A 21649-nucleotide genomic window follows, 5' to 3' on the forward strand; every position below is an offset into this window, starting at 1 on the left:
GTACAGGTATTGTTTCTGACATGAATAAAGAAGCACAAATCTTTTACAATAAATTATCTATTTCAAAGTGAAAAAAAAGATAAATGCAACATTTTAAGATTTTTTTCTAAAAATAATCTACATTAAAAGTATGCCTCCATTATATGTATATATGCTTGTACACATGTTGGTAGGAACTGACTTCATAACGCCAAGGACATTTCTAGACAAATGTCCATGCAATATCACCATATTAACACTGCTTACAGCATAACACAAACTCAATATGAACTGCTACAAAACTGCTTTGACTTAAAAAATGTTTCATTCCTTACTCTATGCAGCATTTATCTGACTTTCTCTGCAGCATTTATCTGACATTCTCTGCAGCATTTATCTGACATGTTTCACAATGCTAAAAATAATAACTTTAATTCAAGGATGAGTTCATAAGTATATATGAGTAAAACACATTTTATACAAGTAATATCCTTGTTCAATGACATAACACACATGACTTTTACAATTGGTCGACAAAACCACAAAGAACAACATGATACATAGGATGATGATGATGATGATGATGATGACATTACACACATTTTTTTTACTGTCATGAAAAGGTGGTGAGAAGACAGATAACTAGAGTATATACAATGTGGAAGTTATAGAGAAACTTAACATGTAGATACTTGGAATATATTGGTAATGAGACGTTCTCTATAAGGCCACACAAAAAGTGAGTTTGTATTACTTCCCTTACATAGTGTACGCAAACTCTAGTTATACAAGCAAGATTGACACTAAAAGGGATGCACAGTGAAACAGAAACAAATCCAGAACATATGACAACTATTTCTGATGAACTGGGCCCCGTTTCACAAAGTTATTGTAGCATTAATGACTATTGTACCTCTTATACTGTAATAAAGACCTATGACAGCTTTGTAAAATGGGGCCCTGCAATGCAAAAACTTAATGAACTGGATTTTACTTATCTGAATTCAAGATGATCTCTTGTAATAAATCATGAGACAAACCAAGAGGTAACAGGACAACATAACAATACTGAACAAGATACACCAACAGAACAAGTTAAATGATGTATGTATAGGTTTTAAACATGATACATAACAAGGACTTTATACTTAAAATTAAGCATTACAGTAAATAGTTCATTTTGAAAACACAAAAATATTTCTTTTTTATGAGGGTTCACCAAAATACATCAATACAAATCCTCAAGTTCTTCAATATTGATGTGTTTTGTTTTTTAAAAAAGGAAGAGTAATTCAAACAATTCTTATTCAAGCCATTATTACATCTCCATTACCTTGCCCACAATGTTCCTATGCCTCTTTATACCACTGCTAAGAAGAATAAACTTAATGATGCACTACCTTTTAATCAATTTAATTTGAGAAACAGTAGCACAGTGTTCACGAATAGTGTCTGACCCTTTGACAAATCTGGCAGATTCGCCAGTGGTCAGATAGAAATCACCAACCCGCCAGCCCCTGTGTCTGAATATTTCACAATGTCTTTGTGTGAAGTTGTTATTTGCAGCATGTGACACTTGTTTGCTGTTTATTAATCTTATGTTTGTTATCATATAATGTTAATAATTTCAGTGGCAATTATAAGAAATGTTAAATCTGAAATGTTTGTTTAACTCTATTCTGTGGGTCCAGTGAATTTTCAGTGGATTCGACATACATCTGAAACTCACAAGACCCAATGTCCTGTTACTTTGAAACACCATCGTGAACACTGGTAGCAGTATCAAATATTGCTACAATTCAGAACTGAAACTTTTTGGGCTGGCTAAGAAAACTGCTGAACTAAAACACAAGAAGAAATACAGATTATTATGACTATGCAAACTGCATTATCAACTTTATGCTACACAAACTATAGTGATAAAATTTAAAACAAGTTTAAATTTACACACCCAATCACAAAGCTGCATCCTTATTCATGAGAACCTTTGCACGATTAAAATCAGAATGTTATTTTTTTTCTTAGAAATGTAAATGCTAAATGTGTCCCCCTCCAACAAAACTAACGTAAAGTAAGTTGAATTATTTTGGACTTTCTTAATTTCTGGTCCAAAATCTATTGACATATACAGATATTTAGCTGTATGGTCTATAAAAAGATCAGTCACTAGAAACTATATAATACAGACCACAGGAATCAATAATGGTTAACTTCATGTCGACTGATTATTGATAAATATGGAGAAGTAATTGTAGCAAAATGTTTTCGAAAATCTGAAAGAAGTACATTTTTTTACAAAACTGGTGAACAGTGAGTTATTTATTTAGCCTTTGATTACTAGCAAAGGCTTTGTCTGAACATAATTATGAAGCAGTCCATGACTAAAGATGTACCTTTGTGCACCGTCTGTGTTAATCAAAACTATTCCATAACGACAGTTTATGTACGATATTATCAGTTACATAATTTTCATATAATCATAAAACAATTCTTTCCATCGGAGATAGATCCAATTACTAATCTTGTTAGCTCAACAAAGTCATTTATGACTTGAGGGTAGGTGGTGAAAATATTATTGCTACAGGTTTGCAACAGAAAGAAACACAAACATAACGGGTCAGCACATCCACAAATATGCTTGTTTGTATGTGAACTATTGGAAGCAAAACATAAAAGATTATTTTGAACTAAATAACTGTATGATAATGGTTCTTTAACATTTGTTGGAACAGTTAGCATGGAAGGCATAAGAAATCTTGAAGTGTGGAGCTCTGGCACAACAGGTAGAAAGGGTTGAGGGTATTGAGGCATCACGTCTTCACTGTGTCCATGTCCAATGTTGTGTATGATCAGCAGGACATTCTGTGAACCAGGCAAACATCCAGACCATGCAGGTACCTGTTGTGGTAGCATGCTGTGGAAAACACTACTTAAGTTCTACTCCATGATAGTCCCTGAGGTGTGATGCTGGACTGTTCTTACTTGGTTGATTACATTTCCTCACCAAGTCCTCGTATGTTCCTCCCAAGAGGAAACACACCAACACAACAGTCATATTGTCACATCCAAGCCCTCCCATCTGACAGTCTGGAGCCAGGCAGCGTGTCATTAACTCCTCACATATCTGCAGCAAATCGACAGGTTTATCAGATCTGAATATATATTTGGACACAAGTGGTATGTGACTAGTGAATCAAACAAGGACTCTCTGTACAATGAGCGAGTGTATATGGCTTTACTCCAATTTTAGCAGTAATTTAGATATATCAAAGCTGGGGCAGAAATGGGCTTCACACACTGTACAGTATGTTACGGTATAGAAGTTACAACAGTTGTGGCATTATGACGAAATTTTCACAAGATATTTTTCAAGAGCTCAGTTAATCATAATTGTCAAATTCAAGGCTGCCGTGAGGCATTTTGTAGAATTGTAAGAACATTTCAAGCAAATGATTTTAAGGGCAAATTGCCAAATTCAAGTCATTTTCAATCCTGCAAAAACTGTCATTTTTTTATATATGCAAGCATATTATCATGGGACAATTGAGACTCACAATTTCTGGCTCCATTCCCTGTGCTATTCTCCCCCGTACAAAGTCAACAACTTCCTGATTTGTCAGTACATCCCAGATGCCATCACAGGCCAATACAAGAAACTCATGATCTTTTGTAATCATCTTTTCTATCACATCAGGATTGGCTGAAATTCAAACAAACATCCCATATGAAGCATTTAAAGATTAACTGACTTCCAACATTAAAAACATGTAAAAAATATGGTTGGCAACTGGTTTGTCAGATGGTCATAAACTAACTGTAATGAAGGAAAAGAGACAAGTCATTACAAGTATTGTCATGCATCCAGGAGTTAAACCAAATTTGTTTTCAATTTTATAATGACGTTTGAACATTTGATAAATAAATCAGCAATCAAGCTCAAATGTAATATTTTGAAGTCTCAATGCACTTATGAGTGAAGCCTGTCACATATATACAGAACATATGTGTTGTTTTCAAATTCATGCCTCCCCAACTGTCTGGAATGGTCAGTTTTCCAACTTGATGGTCTGTTTTATAAAGCGCGTCTAAAGCTTTGACTGAAACGACTAAAGCTTTGACTGAAACACATTTGAAAACATCAACCAGTTTCTTTACTCTTATTTACCTTGTTATTAATTTTCTTAATTCAGAAAATTCTGGACTGGCAACTCTCCAACCGGTCTGGTAACTTTTGAGAGTTACCAGACCAGTTATCTGGATGAAAATTTGGAGAGTTTACAACACTGAGTACATGTATGACTATTTTGTAATGATAACAATACATTGTCCTTGAATTGTTTTTCACTATATTTTCTGTTCGAACCGCAATTCATATTTCAAAATACAAGAAACACAATGTACTTTTACGAGTGAATGCATATGGTTTATGTCATTTTAACAATTTTCCAGCAACATCATGATGCATGACACCAGGAATGAGCTTCACATGTTGTACCCATGTGGTGAATCAAAACTGTGTCGTTGGCGTGATGAGCGAACGCTTAAACCACTAGGCTACCCCACTGCCCCTCAACATTTTCTGACTTATATTTAGATATTATCAGAAACAAAACTGTGTGCTTTCTCATAACAATTTCTGACATTTCTGAGTGTCAATTAGTATTTTAAAGATTCAAATGTTACATTTAAATGAGTAAGTTGGTTTTACCCCTCACTGTGATATTTCTCAATGATAGCATTGTGTGGCAGCTTAATAATGTGCGACATCCTTTTAGTTTTCCAATTTGGTGACATCACTGAATGAGATGCTGCTCTGTAAATGTATTTGAGAAAAAAGTAAGACAGTCTGACCTGTGACTATCTGTTCTTCAGCTCGTTTCTTGTCATTCTTCTTAAATACAAAGTCCCCAAGTGCTCTTGATAAAGCTAAATTCCCTGAAGAGAGAATTTTATGGTGCATATTTGATTTCAGTGGTACAAATAAGCATGGAAACATTTCAATACCATTTAAATGAAATCTTATATATTAGCTCATATTCCTTCATTTGAATTTTTACAGTCAAGAAATGTTGAAGCAAAATAGTAAAATCTGAACTAATCGAATCAAGCGCAACATATAGTCACTGCCAACATGAAATTGTTTACCATTAACTCTGTTAAACTCTACCCATCCACCAGCTGCAATGATTCTACGAGTTTCTTGTTCATTCCCTGGCTTGTGGTCAAAGGACAGCTGTTCCACCTCCCCAGCTACACAAGCAACCGCTCGGGAATCTCCAACATTGGCCTGAATGTACGAGTGTCAGCAGGGTAGATATATTTCCAATCACATAACTGGACAACAAATCAAAACTTCAAAGTAAAAAGTGTGATCATATGCTATAAAAGTCAATTAAAATGAAAGAATCAGACACAAACTTCAGTGCCATCTGGAGTGTAGTGTACATATATGTTTGTGCTCGACCAGCACACTATACACAAGAAATTCATGCTTTGAGTTCATTTTGACATGAAGACAGTAGGTAAGTAGGTAGTTAAGGCAGGTATAAGGTATAAGGATGCACAATAATGTAATTTTCTGAATAAAATTTACATTTCATACTTATCCTGACTCATGCTTAATTGCTTATCTCTTCTTCCCACATGAAATCCCTTGAAGTTCCCTTCAAAAAGAAGCGGACATCAAAATACACTCAGCCACAAGTAGCCTCCCTTTACCCACGCACATGGTCAGCTGACTGCCATGATTGTCACTCTCTCCTTAATAATCGCATGACACGAGAATTATTGGAATTCAGCGTGTCTGTGAGGGGCGGCTGGGAGGGCTTTCATCATGAGTCAGGATAAGTATAAAACATCAATTTTATTCAGAAAATAACGTATTTTTCCTTATCCTGACTCATGCCAAATTGCTTACAGAATCTGACGGAAATGGGTCAGGCCATGCTGGATTCTGCTGGCTGTTCACGATTACGTCCAATAATTCCCCCCCTTAATGGGAAATTGTAACAGTGATAATTCGGTCCTGTTCTTCTAATATTCATTGTAGATTCTGGGGGGGATCACATCCAGTCAAACCTGTTTTCCGTAGAAGGCTTCGTTGACTGGCACGTGATGACATCAAAGTAACCAGCGTCCTGCTAGTTTCTGATGCAACTAAATGTCAAGATATAGCAACCGAGACTAGTTGTGACCCTTCTTCATGTACAAGTATCTTCATGACAAGTACAGGGTCATAATCACTTATGTTAGTCTCTTCAAGATGTGCGCATGGACTTTCTACCATTATACTCCGCAGAGCTTCTGGCTTCCACAAGTCACGTGATAAAACGGGTGAGTGAAGTCAGCATCTTCGGGGGACTGTTAGTTGCTGGGCAATGACGAGAGGCCCAAACTGATCAATGGCAGTGATGTCCTCCGTGACTATGTCTCGTAGGTAATGGTTGGCAAACACAGTGTTCCAAAAGCAGCCCTCCATTACAGTTGATAGCGAGCAATTTCCATGAGGTTCCAGTTGTAGAGGTTCCAATCCTGCTGTTTTATAGGCTTTAAGTATAAGAGCTCTGATCCATAGAGACAGTGTTGCGGGATACTTCCGTAGGTGTCTCGGTAGATATAGGGATAAATAGGTGCTTGAACCTTTGTCTTCTAGTCTTGGTATGTGCAATGTATACCTTCATTGCTCTGACTGGACATAATAAGTCTTGCGTATTATGAGGTCCCAGGATTTAAGACAAGGTCGGTATGCTGAAGTGTCTGTCCGGCTGACCTGGCAGTTGATTCTTTGCGATGAAATCTCATCGTAGACCCAAGTGAGCTGTTTCTTGGTGATTTGCATCAAACTTTGTTTGATTAAAGTCTACAGCATGAATTTCTGACATTCTTACCACTGTAGCCAAGGCAAGTATACATAACGTCTTTTGAGTCAGGATTTCAATTGAGGTCTGATTGAGTGGCTCATATGCATCACTTGTGAGATCTTGGAGTACAACATTTAGATCGCAAGCTGGAGCTCTAAATCTGCGTTGTTGATCTTCCAACTTGGAAGAGTGTAATAAGGCAAGCAAGTCTGGTACTTTAGTCAGCTTGGTCCCCGTTCCCATGCTGATGACTGAGCTGAGAGCTGCCTTCAGACCTCTGGAATGACATAGATGGCATAGATAATCTGCTATCTGAGGATGTGTCACCTTCATCGCTGTGAACCCCTTCTTCCTGGCGTATGCCTCAAATCGTTTCCACTTGTCATCATATAGAGAGCGAGAGGATTCTTGTAAGGATAAGGTGGCTGTCTTGTTGGCCAGTAAGGCACGACCAAGATCAGTTGTAGCCCCTTCGTCTGTTTGATTTTGTCGATGACTTTTAGGTAGCAGCACTGGAAGGGGAAACGCAAGCGCGTTTAGTCATTCCCACAGGATGCTGAGAGCGTCTGTAGCTTAGACTAATGGATCTGGTACCAATGACTCAAAGGTTGTTGTCTGTTTGTTGAACATTATGAACTTGTATGCCGTGAAGATATGTCATTCTTCATTTTCAGATCATCAATACTGTTTATTATGAGCGTGTTGACATTTGAAGGAAGTCTATTTATAGCTGGCTGCCTGTCCGATCAGGAGCTGTCATTCATTGCTGCAAGCCTCCTGATAGGCAACGTTGAGTCTGCTGTTAGAAGACCTCTATGCTACCTGAAGAATCAAATGACGCTGTAAACTGTTAATCTAGTGTGTAATCGACATCTTTCCAGCGTTGAAACTCACCGATGACTTCCTGATACTGGAACAATAACACCACACACTGTGCAGGGCGTTGTCTCTCAAAGACCAATTGTCAGATTGTAGACGTGACGCCACCGGTGTAGCAGTCGACTGATCATCATGAAATCTTGTTCAGACAGTGATACCCTTGCTAGCATTCAGGTTTGCCGAGCACGTGTCTAATTTGTCGTTGAGAATTCCCCAATTCTTCCAGTAGAAGACCATCCACTTGAGACAGTTGTATGGGAACGGCTGGGGGTAGAAGTGTCTACCACATGTAGCATGAAGGCATCTGCGTGGAATGGCTGTGTTGAGTGTAGTGATGGCTGACTTGTAAAGTTGTCTGCTGCAATGACCAAGGCTGCTGACAAAGTCTGTGTTGTCTGATGATCCTCATAAGGGTTCCTGAGCGGTGACAATGCAGTCGGGGCAAAGTTGTCTATGCCGGTTGACATTCTGCTTGTGTAGAATCAACGGCAGCTCATCATAGATATGTCGTTCCTGTAGAGGGACGACCTCGTCACCGAAGGATTTCTTCTTCGAAGCATGTTTATTCTGCGATGACTCCGTTGCAGACGACTTTGTCTTCACTATGATGATGATCTAGGCTTCTTAGGCTGCGGCGGCCCCGTCTCCGATGAAGTTTGCTTCTAGGTGGTCTAGGTGACGAGTCGCTGAACCCAAGGGGTAGCCCTGGAGACATGCCTAAATGGTCACTGGAATGAATTTCAGCAGTTAATTGGTTACCCAAAGCTAAATCATCTGATTTAGACCTGGCTAATGAAAGCTGACATTGTCTGTCTGTCGCACGCCTGTGAACAGAACGAATGTATGAGATAAATTCAAAAAGACAAATTTCTGCAAAATTAACCGCTGACAGCACAATACACTGCAATCACAATTTCATCAACTGAGACTAAGTCTGAGTTGACGAATTACGTGCTATATAAACACACAATTACAAATTTAACCAATTATGATACATATTCATAAACCAAATACCACAAACAACTTAAATTAGTTAAAGGACTGAAATAGTTGAAAAACTTATCGCTGTAATCCGAACCCCAGGTGCCTCCAGCCGCTCTCGTTGGGCGATAGGAAGAGAGTGGCAATCATGGCTGATCAGCTGACCATGTGCGTGGGTAAAGGGAGGCTACTTGTGGGTGAGTGTATTTTTACATCCGTTTCTTTTAGAAGGGAAATTCAAGGGATTTCAGGTGTTCCACTACCTTCGCCAGGAACAGGAGATAAGCAATTAAGCATGAGTCAGGAAAAGGAAAAATTAAGCGGTTTGTCAGTATTTACCAGCTCCGACATGAAAACAACACATACTGTGGGGTGGGTAACCCAGTATATTGCAATACATATCACAATATATGCTTTCACATTGCAATATGTCAAAATATGAAAATTGTTTGCAATAGCCACCCCAGCAGGTAGGTAAGTAAGGTAGATGCGTAGTGATTTAATAATACATAGCAAATCTAAAAAAACCCAAACCCTTCAATCTGAGATCAAAATCCATAACCACAGGTCTCAAGTACATAAAAGAGAGACAGAACTGTAGAGGGAATCCTAGATAGATCACAGGACCACCAATATCGCTTGTCATGAAAAAGAGATTATTATATATTATAAATTATCACATCGTGTCGTGGGAAATACACGGTTTGTATTTCCCTCGACACGATGTGATAAGGCATTTATCTAGCTGAATGTTTTCACTAAATCAAAACAAATCAACATGCATCAAATCGACTTGCTGCCATGTTGACACCAGCTGACCATTTGACCTCAATGCACTGCACGTTACTAAAGGCTTGTCGATGTACGCTTTTCTCACTTCGCGTCGTCACCAAGGCGTCGCGGGGTGATATGACTTTTGTAGTGGGAGTCCACGACTTTTATACTCCCGCTCACGGATCGTGATGATGTACATGGTATTTTATCAGAGTCATGTGGACCAATCAAAACTCGACATTCTTACATGAGGCTAGATAAAAGTATTTAGGCCCTCATGTTTAAAATGAATAGCTCATTTCCACCCAAGTTACTGGCTACTGCATATAGTAGCATTGAGAAGGCTGGAGTACAATCTGTGATAATAAGAAGCTTCCAATAAGGCATATTACTGTGAGTAACTTATAAGGTTATATTTGAATCTGACATCATTTCAACCTCATAATCTTTTTCGTTTAAAAAAATCTGGAATCATTTCAGAAGCTCCTACATAGACTACAATTTCAACAAATTTCAACACATGAATCTGACATAATTTCAACCTCATGATCTTTTTTGTTTAAAAAAATCTGTAATCATTTCAGAAGCTCCTATTAAAATGCAATTCTAACATCATCATTAAAGTCTTGATCAGTAATCGATAGTAATTGATCAGTAATCGATAGTAATAAGCAAACAGAGACCAAGCAGAACACTAAAACTATAACCAATTACTTGATACGGATGTGTGTAAATAACAGAGAAGTTGTACATCCATATCAAGTGTCTTGTATTACTCTTCCAACTTCTAAATGACTTTCAAACTTCTAAAACTATTTCAGCTGTCAAGATAGGTTAAGTCTATAAGATGACAGATGACAAAATTCATATACAGATACTTAAAAGGATGTGGAAGCAGAAACATTCATGCTTATAAGAGGTTTCTTCTTGAAAGAATCTGAGATATCTGAGATGCACATAATCACTGTCAGATGACCAATCTAACATGCCTTGTAATTCATCTGGGTGAATAAATTTACTTCAACAATGACGAATACTTTCAATTGCACCATTTGCCTTAAATAGCCAAAAATAATTGGCAGTAACTGTAACCTTAGCAGCTAGAACAGGTGTGGTATGACTTCAAAATCTCTTAATGATGCCTTGGACTAACTTGGACCCTGTGTCTGTAACAAACTTATATTAGTTTCATCACCGCCCATCTCACTTTCAAAAAGTGACACCGTTTTCTTTCACTCCCACATGAATACAGAAGTAAATACCAATATGTCTTGCCTATCCTAAAACATCTATGAAGGGAATCACATCTGTCATCACAGCTATTTGCACTTCACAAGCAAATACCTTAAAGACTTATAGAATGAACGAGTGAGTTTAGTATTACATCACACTCAGCAATATACCAGCTATGTGACTATGGTTTGTAAATAATCAACTCAGACCAGACAATCCAGTGATCAAACGCACAAGCATTGCTCTAAACAATTAGGATACCTTGACATGTGTCAACCCAATCAGCAAGCCTGACAAGCAAATCCCATTAGTCGCCTCTTACGACAAGCATGGGTTACTGAAGATCAATTCTCGCCCAGAGCTTCATGAGTCATACACTACAGAAATATTCAAAACAATAAAATATTTAATACATGTATTAAAAGGATTTCTTAAATAAAGATTGGGGTAAACTGCACTTTACGGGTCCACGGAAGTGTACGAGACAGACATGTACAGAAGCCATATTTACATCTAAGCGAGTACTAACGGTGATGCCAATTTTTGTTTACTCCTGCGAATAACTACAGCTGTTTTATGGCCTTGTTTGACCTATTAAATTACCCTTGGATACTAATCGAGAATCTACTCTAGACCTTCAATCCTCAACATTATTTCAGGGTTAGTATTATGTTATGGTGTTGTCAATTGCAGTGTTTATTAATATTCTAAGATCACGATATACAAATTTCCTGTACTAACCGAATGTATTATTTTGTTGAAATCTCACATTCTACAGAATGGGGGGTTTTAAGGGGGCAGGTGCCCCCCTACATTATTTTTACATATTACTTATCATTTCTTTTCCATTGCTAATAAACAAAAAGAGGTAAGTTTATCTGATTTCTAATATCAAAACGCTTCATTTTCACCATTTTCTTTATTTTCAATTTCAATGATTTTAAAGTATGCATGGGTTTTTTAGGGGTCAAACACACGGCAGATAAACATAAGAAATGTAACAAAAGGATCATCAGAACAACATAAATATTTCTTCCTCACGATGTACTTCACAAAATAACTATCATACAATCCTTTCGCTGTTCCATACCTGAGCAGGGACATTTTTACCGCTCCCCATGTACTCTCAATTTTATTAGTGCACGCACAATTCTCCGCATTCACAAATTCCTTACTATGATTTACTGTCATATACTCATATTCCATCTCATTCAAGTTGTGGCATTCGTAGTAACCCACTAGATCTACCTTATTTGGAACATTCGTCACGGTCATCCAGATTTAACCAATCAGAAAAAAGGAACATCATGGGAAAGCAAAGTAAAAAATTAATTTCAGTCAGTATCTTGGGCTAATCAATACTGATTAACATAAATACATTTCTGTCATCTCTGCACATTTTAGTAGCACAATAATATGCAATATGCAAACTTGACCTAGTCTCAGATCTATAATGATATGACTTTATATTATCATTAATCAGATATTATCACTACTCAGATAATGATTACTGTACACTTCCATGGTGACTGTGACTAGAAAGCTGGTTTGTTTGTATACACACGTATGTATTCAATACAAAGTGCCTGTTACACACACATCTACCTTGACCTAATGTGGTCCCACAAGGAATGATTATATGATTATGTACTATTAAATTGCCTGTGATGTACAAGTCTACCTAGACCTACTGTGGTCCCACATGGAATAATTAAAGGATGATGTTCTACTATATTATTAATCAGTTATTTTCATTCATTTGTGTGATAATGATCACTGTACATTTCCATGATGACACTGACTTGAAACCTGTTATGTATACAGGTATTTGATACAAATTGCCAGTTATATGTACGATACCTTTACCTATTATGGCCTTGCACAGAATAAATATGTGAGTATGTACCATTATTAATCTCATATTTTCACTACATGATGACAGCGACTTTAAAACTTTGTATGGTATGCATATTTGTATTCAATGAGTGCCTGATGTAAGTAACCTGTATCTCTTGAAAAAAAAAGCTAAAAAAACCCTGCTTAACATAATAACTAGTTCACACCAGTATGAACAAACTGTTGGAAACATGTTCAATCAATTCACTTCACATTTTGGAAAGGGTCAGGATAATGTTAAATGTTACTGTATCATCAAGTGAGTGAATGAGTATGGTTTTACACTACTGTGGGGGATATTCCAGCAATATCACGACAGGGGACACCACAAGTGGGCTTTGCACATTGTACACATGTGGGGAATCTAACCCAGGTATTCGGCTTGATGAGTGAATGCTTTAACCACTAGAATACCCCACTGCTGTCTGTACTGAGTCATTGAGTCAACCACATGAACTTGTTAAAGTATGCACATATGCAGCTAATTTTCAGTCATATGGAACACATCTTACAAAGAAATATCTATTGGACTTACACAATAGATCTTGTTGTTCTTTATCAGAGCTACAACAGCTGTGGTCCCAGCTAGTTCATCTTTCATGGTTTCATCTGTAAAAGAAAAAGGCTGCCAATGACTTTTTCTAATAATTAACACTGGACTAACAGTTTATGGACATGCTGTCAGCAGTCTGGTACTATTCACCATCTCAGTAGGAAGGGTTACTGTGAGAAGATCACTGCTGCACGGTGCAGTTGCTATCATTGGACACATGAGTAATTCCATTTGTTTTATGGAATCAGAGACATAATATAAAAGACAAATTCCAAAAACACAAACATAAGAAGTTTCCGATTTGACTGTTAAGTGAGAAATTACAAATGTTTCATGACTTCCGAAAATGGACCCTCCATTGCTTGGAATTTCTTGTAATGGAAGAAGGACAAATAGAATGCAAAAGGCACCAGTTCAGGATTAGCCCACAATCCTGAAAGATTCTTGGGAAACAAACTATACCCTTTCTGTGGAACATTTGACTAGAAAATATTTTTGCTCTGGAAACCAAACAAGATTGCCAGTTTAGCATGCTAGATGCTAGGAGGCACGAACAGGGACTATTTCCTTATCCCCTCCCACTTTATGGCAGGCAATGACATGCAACATGTTTGGTCCGAAGCATGATAAGCAAATCATCTTTATATTATATTTCAGATGGATGACAGTAATGCCAATGCACAGAGCAATTTCAATTACCTTTCATCATTTCTTCATCTAGAGACAGGAAACCTGACCGCAAGGCTTCTGCTACATTACCCTGAGCTGAAAATTTTAAAAATTAAACATTTAAAAATCACAGTGTAACTATAATCAGATTTTCAACTCCCAAATGATACTCACTAAGATCTGAAGAAACATCCATGGAAGGTTGCCTCAGGTATACCCTTGGCAAACACTGACCCCTAAATCTAACTAGAAGTCATCTTTCTAAACCTATCTGCCTTCTTCTCGACAAATCCAACATGGAGTACAGGACACAGAAACACTCAAAGTAGAACAGCCATCAGAATGACAAGAAAGATAAAATATTATCAACAATATATAATTGTGCAACTTTCCATTTTCGCTTTTGGAAAACCTTAACTATACATTCCTCTTTTAAAGACAAGTTAGACATGGGTGACTGAATACCTCTGTCACAAGAATGAATGAGTTTGGTTTAGTTTAGTCTTAAGCTGCACTCAGCAATATTCCAGCTATATGGTGGCGGTCTGTAAATAATCACATAAATAATAATCTTGTGACAAGCATAGTCGCCTTTTATGGCAAGCTTGGGTTGCTGATGGCCTATTCTACCCCGGGACCTTCACCAGTCGGACACTCTCTGGACTGACCAACTGAAGATAAACTGTTCAGGACCTGTACATGAAACGCAAGCTTCACAAGCCTCAAAACACCTTTCTACAAAATAGTGCAAAAGAGGAACTTCCAATATTTTGTGCATTGGCACTTAAAGCTATTCTGGAGATTCTATTAATTGAAAGAGGATACTGGCTCCATATATGACAATGTTCAATCACTGGAGCATTGACACAAGTTTATGAATTTTACTATTTTCATTTGCATTATTGCTTATTTAAGAAGTAAATAACTTGTGAAAATTGTTTATCATACATTAAAGTTACAGGCAGAATATATCACTATGAGCTGTCAGAGCACACTTATTCCACAATAAAACACTGCAGGCAGAATAAACCAGAAAGAGTGTAATTATGAGTGATTTATTCGACATGAAATGTTTTATTGTAACTAGTATAAACAATGAACATTATTTATCTCATGTGAGATTTGAATATCATAGACTTTTTTTTCAAATATTGATGTTTTGAATGGCGTAAAAACTTATAAGAATATTTTTTACAATGCATTTTGGCCCCAAAGACACTTTATGAATTGCCAAAAGTAACATACTTTTAGCATTTAAAAGGAATATCACCTTGCTGATTTTTTTAAAAAAGGCATTTCACACCTGCCTTTAGGTTTTCTGAGGACTAAAATCTGCAAAGCAATACATAGAAATGATCTGGCCTAAGGAGGCTGACAAATTTTACCACATATGGAATATTTACATCTATTGAATAGTCCCTGACTCAGTGAAAGCAATCTAATCCTCGTAATGTCTGACAAGTCCATCTATGAACAGGGATTTTAAGTTCAGAATTTCCTGAATATACAATTCTCACTGCAATTATCTGTAGTGTAACTTTTCAGTTATCAATGTCCCCTGTAGACCATGGCATATAGTAAAGCTATGGAAAGAATGTCCAGTGGGGCTGTGTTTTGAGAAAAAATTGTATTGCACTATATCGTAATGCAGACACCTGTATGGCAATACATACTGCAACATACTCGGAGCTTATGTGTTCACAAGTGAGTGATGCTGACTGTTCATGTAAATCCTATTTTCTTCACACAAAGGCCAAAAATAACAGCAATCTCAAAATTAGGTTTGGCAGGTGGGTGATTTTTAGTTTATTAACTTGTCCTATGTAAAACTGAATGCAAGACTTTGTGTTACCTTTATTGCAATGTAGCATTCATTTCATGACACATTCTGTGTCTTCTGGGAGGAAATATTAAAAACCAAACCAGTGGGTTTTACAACACTTTTGTTATTATTCCTGCAATATCATGGCTGGGAACACCAGAAATGGGCTTCACACATTATACCCATGTGGGGAATTGAACCCTGGTCTTTGGCATGATGCGCGATTGTTTCAACCACTAGTCTACCCTACTAGGCAATTCTCATTCTCAGAGTGACACGTAAATAGTCCATTTGTTTTGTGTTATAAATGTTTTAAATGATAGAGCAACTCTTTCGTATTTGATAATGTTATTGTTTTGTTAGCCAATCACTAAAGAATGTGATTTAGCTTTACTGTCGTATGTTACTGGTGTGAACTGTTTCTCCCTGTGTTTGTGTCCTTTGGCCCAGAATTAAACCTCAGAGATAATAAAACAACAGTTGTTATGTTTTTATGCAGCACACAGGTACACAGAAACACTACTGCCATGTGTTTTGTTTGAAAAGTCAACTGTGGAATATCTGCATATTTGTAAAGCAGTGCAGCCCTAATACACAGCAATTAATTCAATATTTTAATCCAACAAACAACCACCACTGGTGATACAGGAACAGTACAAATAAAGTCATAATATAAATTATAAAATGACTATTCGACAGACTTTTATTGATTATGCTGTCCCACTGATAAAATATCCCTTAAATCATATATAAAGTAGAACCAGTAGATATGATAGAACAGATAATACAAATTGGTTCAGTTAACTACAAAATACACCCTCAATAATACAGATCCATAGTGTAGACGACGATAATGAACTTGTAACAGATGCTATGTTTGGAATTACTCTTTCTTAATAAAGTGCAAATTCTAGTACTTTTTTTGAGCTGGGTCCCATCCAGAATTTGAACCCACACCCTCAGTGTCAGGCACCTAATTGCCAGCACACATAGTCAACCACCCCATAGGGCTTTGAGTTGCGTGCGTGCGGGTGCAACTGCTTGCGCGTGGGCGTTACATTTGACCACTTCATTGTGTAATGATAATGAACTCACCATAAGCTGATTGTGCCACAATCTTCTTGTGAAGGTTTAAGCCTGCATACTGAGCCACTTTCACTCCTACAAGCATGAACACTCAATGAGGTCAATTTAAATAAAAACAAAACAAACAAAAAAATAAATAAATAAAAGCATTAAAAATGTCCACAGCAATACAATCAGTTATCAATTTCAAGTAAAAACATTGTGCTACTGGCTTCATGTATCAAATTGTACACTACAGAACTGACTGGAACGATCCAGGTGATTTATGACTACATTTGCGTGTTGAGCACAGGATGAATATCTCCTATAGGTTTGCATATATGATACATGCTTAAACATTCATCAGTTTTGAATACAATTTTTTGTAATGACATAGCAATACAGATTCAAGCCTTCAAAGCCAAGTATGGTGTCATCACTAGGAGAAGACGTGTCAATTTTGAGTTTTACGGTTTCTAAAGGGACGTTAATGATAAATAAAAGGGAAATAAGCTATAACATAACGTCAATTGTGTTATCAATCAGGATAGCTTAAAATATGAAAATACTTGAGATAAGCAACATGTTGGGACACAGTGGTTCCACATTGGTACAGCATCATATAGAATCAGTTCAGATCTTACCTCCATGTCCATCGAAAACCCCAAAGAAGCAGGAATCTTTGTCTCCTGGCAGCGACAAGAGATGGGTGTGGGCATCTTCCATGTCTTACACAGTTAAACTACATAACATTTAACACTGATCTCAACATATTACACACTTTCTGACAAAATCGTTCATCATCATTACTGTGAACATAAGTGTTTCAGCTATGGAAAATATTCAATAAACTAATATATTTTTGTATCTCTTCATGGCCATTCACACAAATGTTAAACAGAGTACCCTAAAAATATGCCTTGATATAGTGAAACATGCACAGATTGGTGAGTGAATGTTAACAAGACCAGTCTGCAATACTACAGCATATCAAGCAAAAAAATCAATGTATGAAACCAGTGGTTAACAGCATGAGCAACAAATCAAACGTATGGCAATGACTCCATCCAGGTGACTGAGTGTGCAATTATAGTTTGTTCTCATCAATATTGCTACAACTGATTTATTTCAGAATAGTAATTTGTACGTCAGTGGATGACCCTTGCCTGGGCCTACTTTCACAAAGTGATCTTAGCTTTACGATTATCTTAAAGGTCACATGCAACGTAAAACACAACTTTGCAGATTCTGGTACCTTTTTGTATGCAATTACCGAAACGAATAATAAAAAATGCCAATTCAATCTAAAAGGTTGAAAAAAATGCGATGAAAAAAAAGCCCGCAAAATCGGAGTTCAAACGTTTCACTAAATTCCCCCCAGCGCTGGGGGGAAAACTGGTTTCAACAGCTGTGCTGCGCTGCGTCCATAACGCATGCGCAGTGAATAGATTCGCGGAGCTTGAAACAGTATGCATACTGAGGTCGTGAGCAGTAGTCTAATCTTGGTTGTGTACACAAACAAGTAAATAATCTGCTCGTTACGTAAAAAAAACATGTTGATTGTGGTGAGCAGTCTCTGTCACAGAGAAAGTTCAGTGTCTGGTTTATTCACACCTATATGTCTGCCTGCCTGTCTGCTAAAGACAACATGCAATACACAGCTTCAGTCATTGACCACGTGCGATTTGAACTTAACACCTATCAGACTGTACGACATAAAGAAAATAAGCTGATTTATGACTCGTGCACCCGAGTCCCGTGTCTGCCACATTATGTAATTAGGCACGTATGATACACATGACATGTTTTTATGTCTGTGGGTTGCAAACAAACTACATCCATTTTTTTCGGATGACTGGATCTGACGGAAACTGGTGCAAACTCTTGTCAGTTTCAAGTCCTGCCTTGTACTTGGACGAATGACAGATTCCAGCCGCGCAGTAGTTTACTATCTCTACTGACAAGATTTTTTTATGGGATGGAGCGCAAATTCAGAGAATATGTATTTTCCAAACCCAACATCTCTATATACATTCTTCATGGATAACAACTTCTTTTAGTGTATATAATTTTGTTTGACAATTGTATATGAATCCATACTGAAACGACGGATCAAATACACTAAAAGAAGTTGTTATCCATAAAGAATTTTACTTTCTGGTGACTGGCTATACTTCTAAAATGCCCATCAAACAGATCATGTTTCTGTACACACAATGAAACCTAGCATATCAGCAAATGAAACAGCCAATCGGAAGCCGTCGTTTCACTTGAGTGCATATCCACCTGCTATGGCTGGGTTCGATCTCCCGAGGGCTTCGTTTCAGGGGAAGTAAGCCCAAGTACAAAATATTGCACTTTTGAATCGCGATTGTACGCTTATAATTGTGTGTATCTGTGTTTTTAAAAGGAGCAGTGTATATTATATGTCATGAATAAGTGATATATGTGTTTTAATTATGTTTGATTTTTTGGTTGCATGTGACCTTTAAGCCAATGTTGGAGAATGGGAATTACAATCATTGTAGAGCTTTGTGCAAGTGGGCCCTGTTCCTTAATATCACACAGAGAAATATTTCAGAACAACAGTTCATATAATCAAATCTGAACCAAATGATTCAGTGATTTATATTGCGAGCAATGACAGATTCCATTGGAAGCTTTCATTTTTGCCAGCAAGTTTGACAATCATCTATTAAGTGGCCCTGTATGATTTGCATAGATAGCTGGGGACCAATTTGAATCAAGAAGTCCATCAGGGTTAATGGTAGAAGAACATGAACTGGATTCCATCAGTGGTAAAATGGACTGCCTCTCAGCAGTGATCTGCATTACTGTCTCATTGTGCTTCAACATGCTACTCAACTACAACTAGTGATCACTGATTTGCCTAACCCAAGCATGAGTACTTCAACAGCTGGCAGGATATCTGTTGTTGACCACAAGCTACTCACAATTTTCATTCAGTCACTTTTTGTTAGTTGTGGTTTCTGTGTCAATATAATCAAATTGTAGATTAATGAATATTTCTGATTGGACATCAACTTAATATCACATAAGATGAACTCCCATGAAGCATGCTTCTACTCTGAGTCAAATGACAAACTAAACAGCGCTACCTTCATATGTATGTACAGACGTAAAAGGCATCATTATCCTCATATGCATTATGTGCATACATTTTATTGGTGTTATTACTGTTATTGAACTTCATGTCATTCTGATGGGTCTGGGTTATTTGTCCCAGGAATGCAATCAATTGTCCTTTTCTCTCATTTCCTGTGTCTTATATTCTCTATACAACATCATCATCATCATCATCAAGAACATATATAAGTCATCTGCAGCTCATGAGTTTGAATCATTAAGTGATCAGTGTTTCTATGAAAATCAGAATGTACATTCTAATAGTTAAATAAACACAAAAACAAAATAAAAACAAAACCTTGAATATTCTAATATGGTGCTCTAACAAAATAACAACAAAACTATAAACATTCTCAATGAAGTCCTTAGGCAAAATCAATAGGCACAAATAGTTTTGAGATTGTGCCTCTTGGTCATTGTTACTAATTGCACTACATGACTGTATTGATAAGTGAACAATAGTTCAGGATCCAATCTGTCAACAATAATCTGCGCATTTTAAAGGATACTTATTCGCCATCCTTGCATGCATGATGAGGCGACTTTGGCGTAACTGTTTTCACATTTAGATGTCTCTTTGGCAGTCACTGGTTCTGATAACGTTTGACCCATACCTGCAAGAAAAAGCAGTATGTCACGTTTTGTCAAAAGGATACTTACTGCTGGGGCTGATCATCAACATGATCGTCCTCACCAAGATGAAATCTAAAACCAGTTCCATGTATTCCAATACGATCTGATGACATGATTCATTTAGTTTGACATACCCATGACCACAGTTGGGTCAACGCTGGGAATATAGGCTAGTTGTACGATGTAAACAAACACCAGCTGAAATTTATTAGTTATTAATATGGAACGAAGTAGGGATGAGATACACATTTCCAATGCACAATAATAGTATGCAAATCATCTCTGAATGATCAGTAAACCATGTTGAGATTACAGATTAAACAGTAAAAACAAACCTGTTTATACTGCTTATTGATGAGAACAATGATCAGAATATGGGACACCGAGTGGTTTTCATACTCTAATGGCATTCTCTCATTACAATCAACTCCTGTTTACCAAGTTTCAGGCTAGTTCATATTGATTAATTAATTCACTTTTAACAAATGAGCTTATGACAAGTATAATCACAGTAATCCATTACCCGTCCTGATATTAATTGTCACTGAGAACAGCGATGCTAGCACAGCACTTTCTGAAATAGGTTTCAATACCACGCATCAATATTTGACTTACTTTAAATATGTCTGCATGTCATTATATCATGACAGTTATCACTGTGAACTTACATTCATTTCTATGGTGATTCCACTCAAAATTGAAAAAAAAACCCATCTGTACAATATAACCTTTTAATGTACAAGTCAACAGATTATCATATTCAAAAGAGCACATTCATAGAGTATGTTTTATTTGAATGTTCAAAACTTTGCTGAGCACACAGTTTTTCATCATGTGTCATTTTTAGCAGTTTCTGACATAAATTTATCAGACACATTTCATATTCATAGGTTCAGAGAAAGTAGAGTTTGTTGTGTTAGCAAATGAATATATATTTACATGAACAGATCTTAGTAAGAAGCAAAACCATCCTGTGTACTCTGTACAGCCTAAATCAGCAATGTACAACCCAAAAATGAACTGTCTCTTCTAGGCGAATAGACTAGCAACTAGTCTCTCAGATGAACACATTTTATAGACAAAAACAGTTCCTAAATTATAATCAGAAAATACGACGAGAAGCCCAGAGTTTTTCTCCTTGCCACATATTATAGACTT

At 37.0% G+C, this 21649-nt stretch overlaps 1 protein-coding gene across 1 annotated transcript in view; it reads right to left on the minus strand.

The window, feature by feature from the left end:
- Positions 1 to 452: 452 nt before the first annotated feature.
- The window catches only part of LOC137274513 (probable protein phosphatase 2C T23F11.1), a 30586-nt gene continuing 9389 nt past the window's right edge, over positions 453 to 21649 (minus strand). Inside the window, exons 2-10 of the mRNA XM_067807739.1 lie at positions 20368 to 20472; positions 17356 to 17439; positions 16742 to 16807; positions 13855 to 13920; positions 13138 to 13211; positions 5125 to 5266; positions 4831 to 4914; positions 3534 to 3679; positions 453 to 3103 (exon numbers count right to left, since the gene is read on the minus strand). Coding sequence (XP_067663840.1) covers positions 2906 to 3103; positions 3534 to 3679; positions 4831 to 4914; positions 5125 to 5266; positions 13138 to 13211; positions 13855 to 13920; positions 16742 to 16807; positions 17356 to 17439; positions 20368 to 20470 — 963 coding nt within the window. The 5' untranslated portion in view covers positions 20471 to 20472 and the 3' untranslated portion in view covers positions 453 to 2905. The remainder of the gene's footprint in view (positions 3104 to 3533; positions 3680 to 4830; positions 4915 to 5124; positions 5267 to 13137; positions 13212 to 13854; positions 13921 to 16741; positions 16808 to 17355; positions 17440 to 20367; positions 20473 to 21649) is intronic.

This window comes from Haliotis asinina, chromosome 2, assembly GCF_037392515.1.
Source record: "Haliotis asinina isolate JCU_RB_2024 chromosome 2, JCU_Hal_asi_v2, whole genome shotgun sequence".
Taxonomy (NCBI): Eukaryota; Metazoa; Mollusca; class Gastropoda; order Lepetellida; family Haliotidae; genus Haliotis; species Haliotis asinina.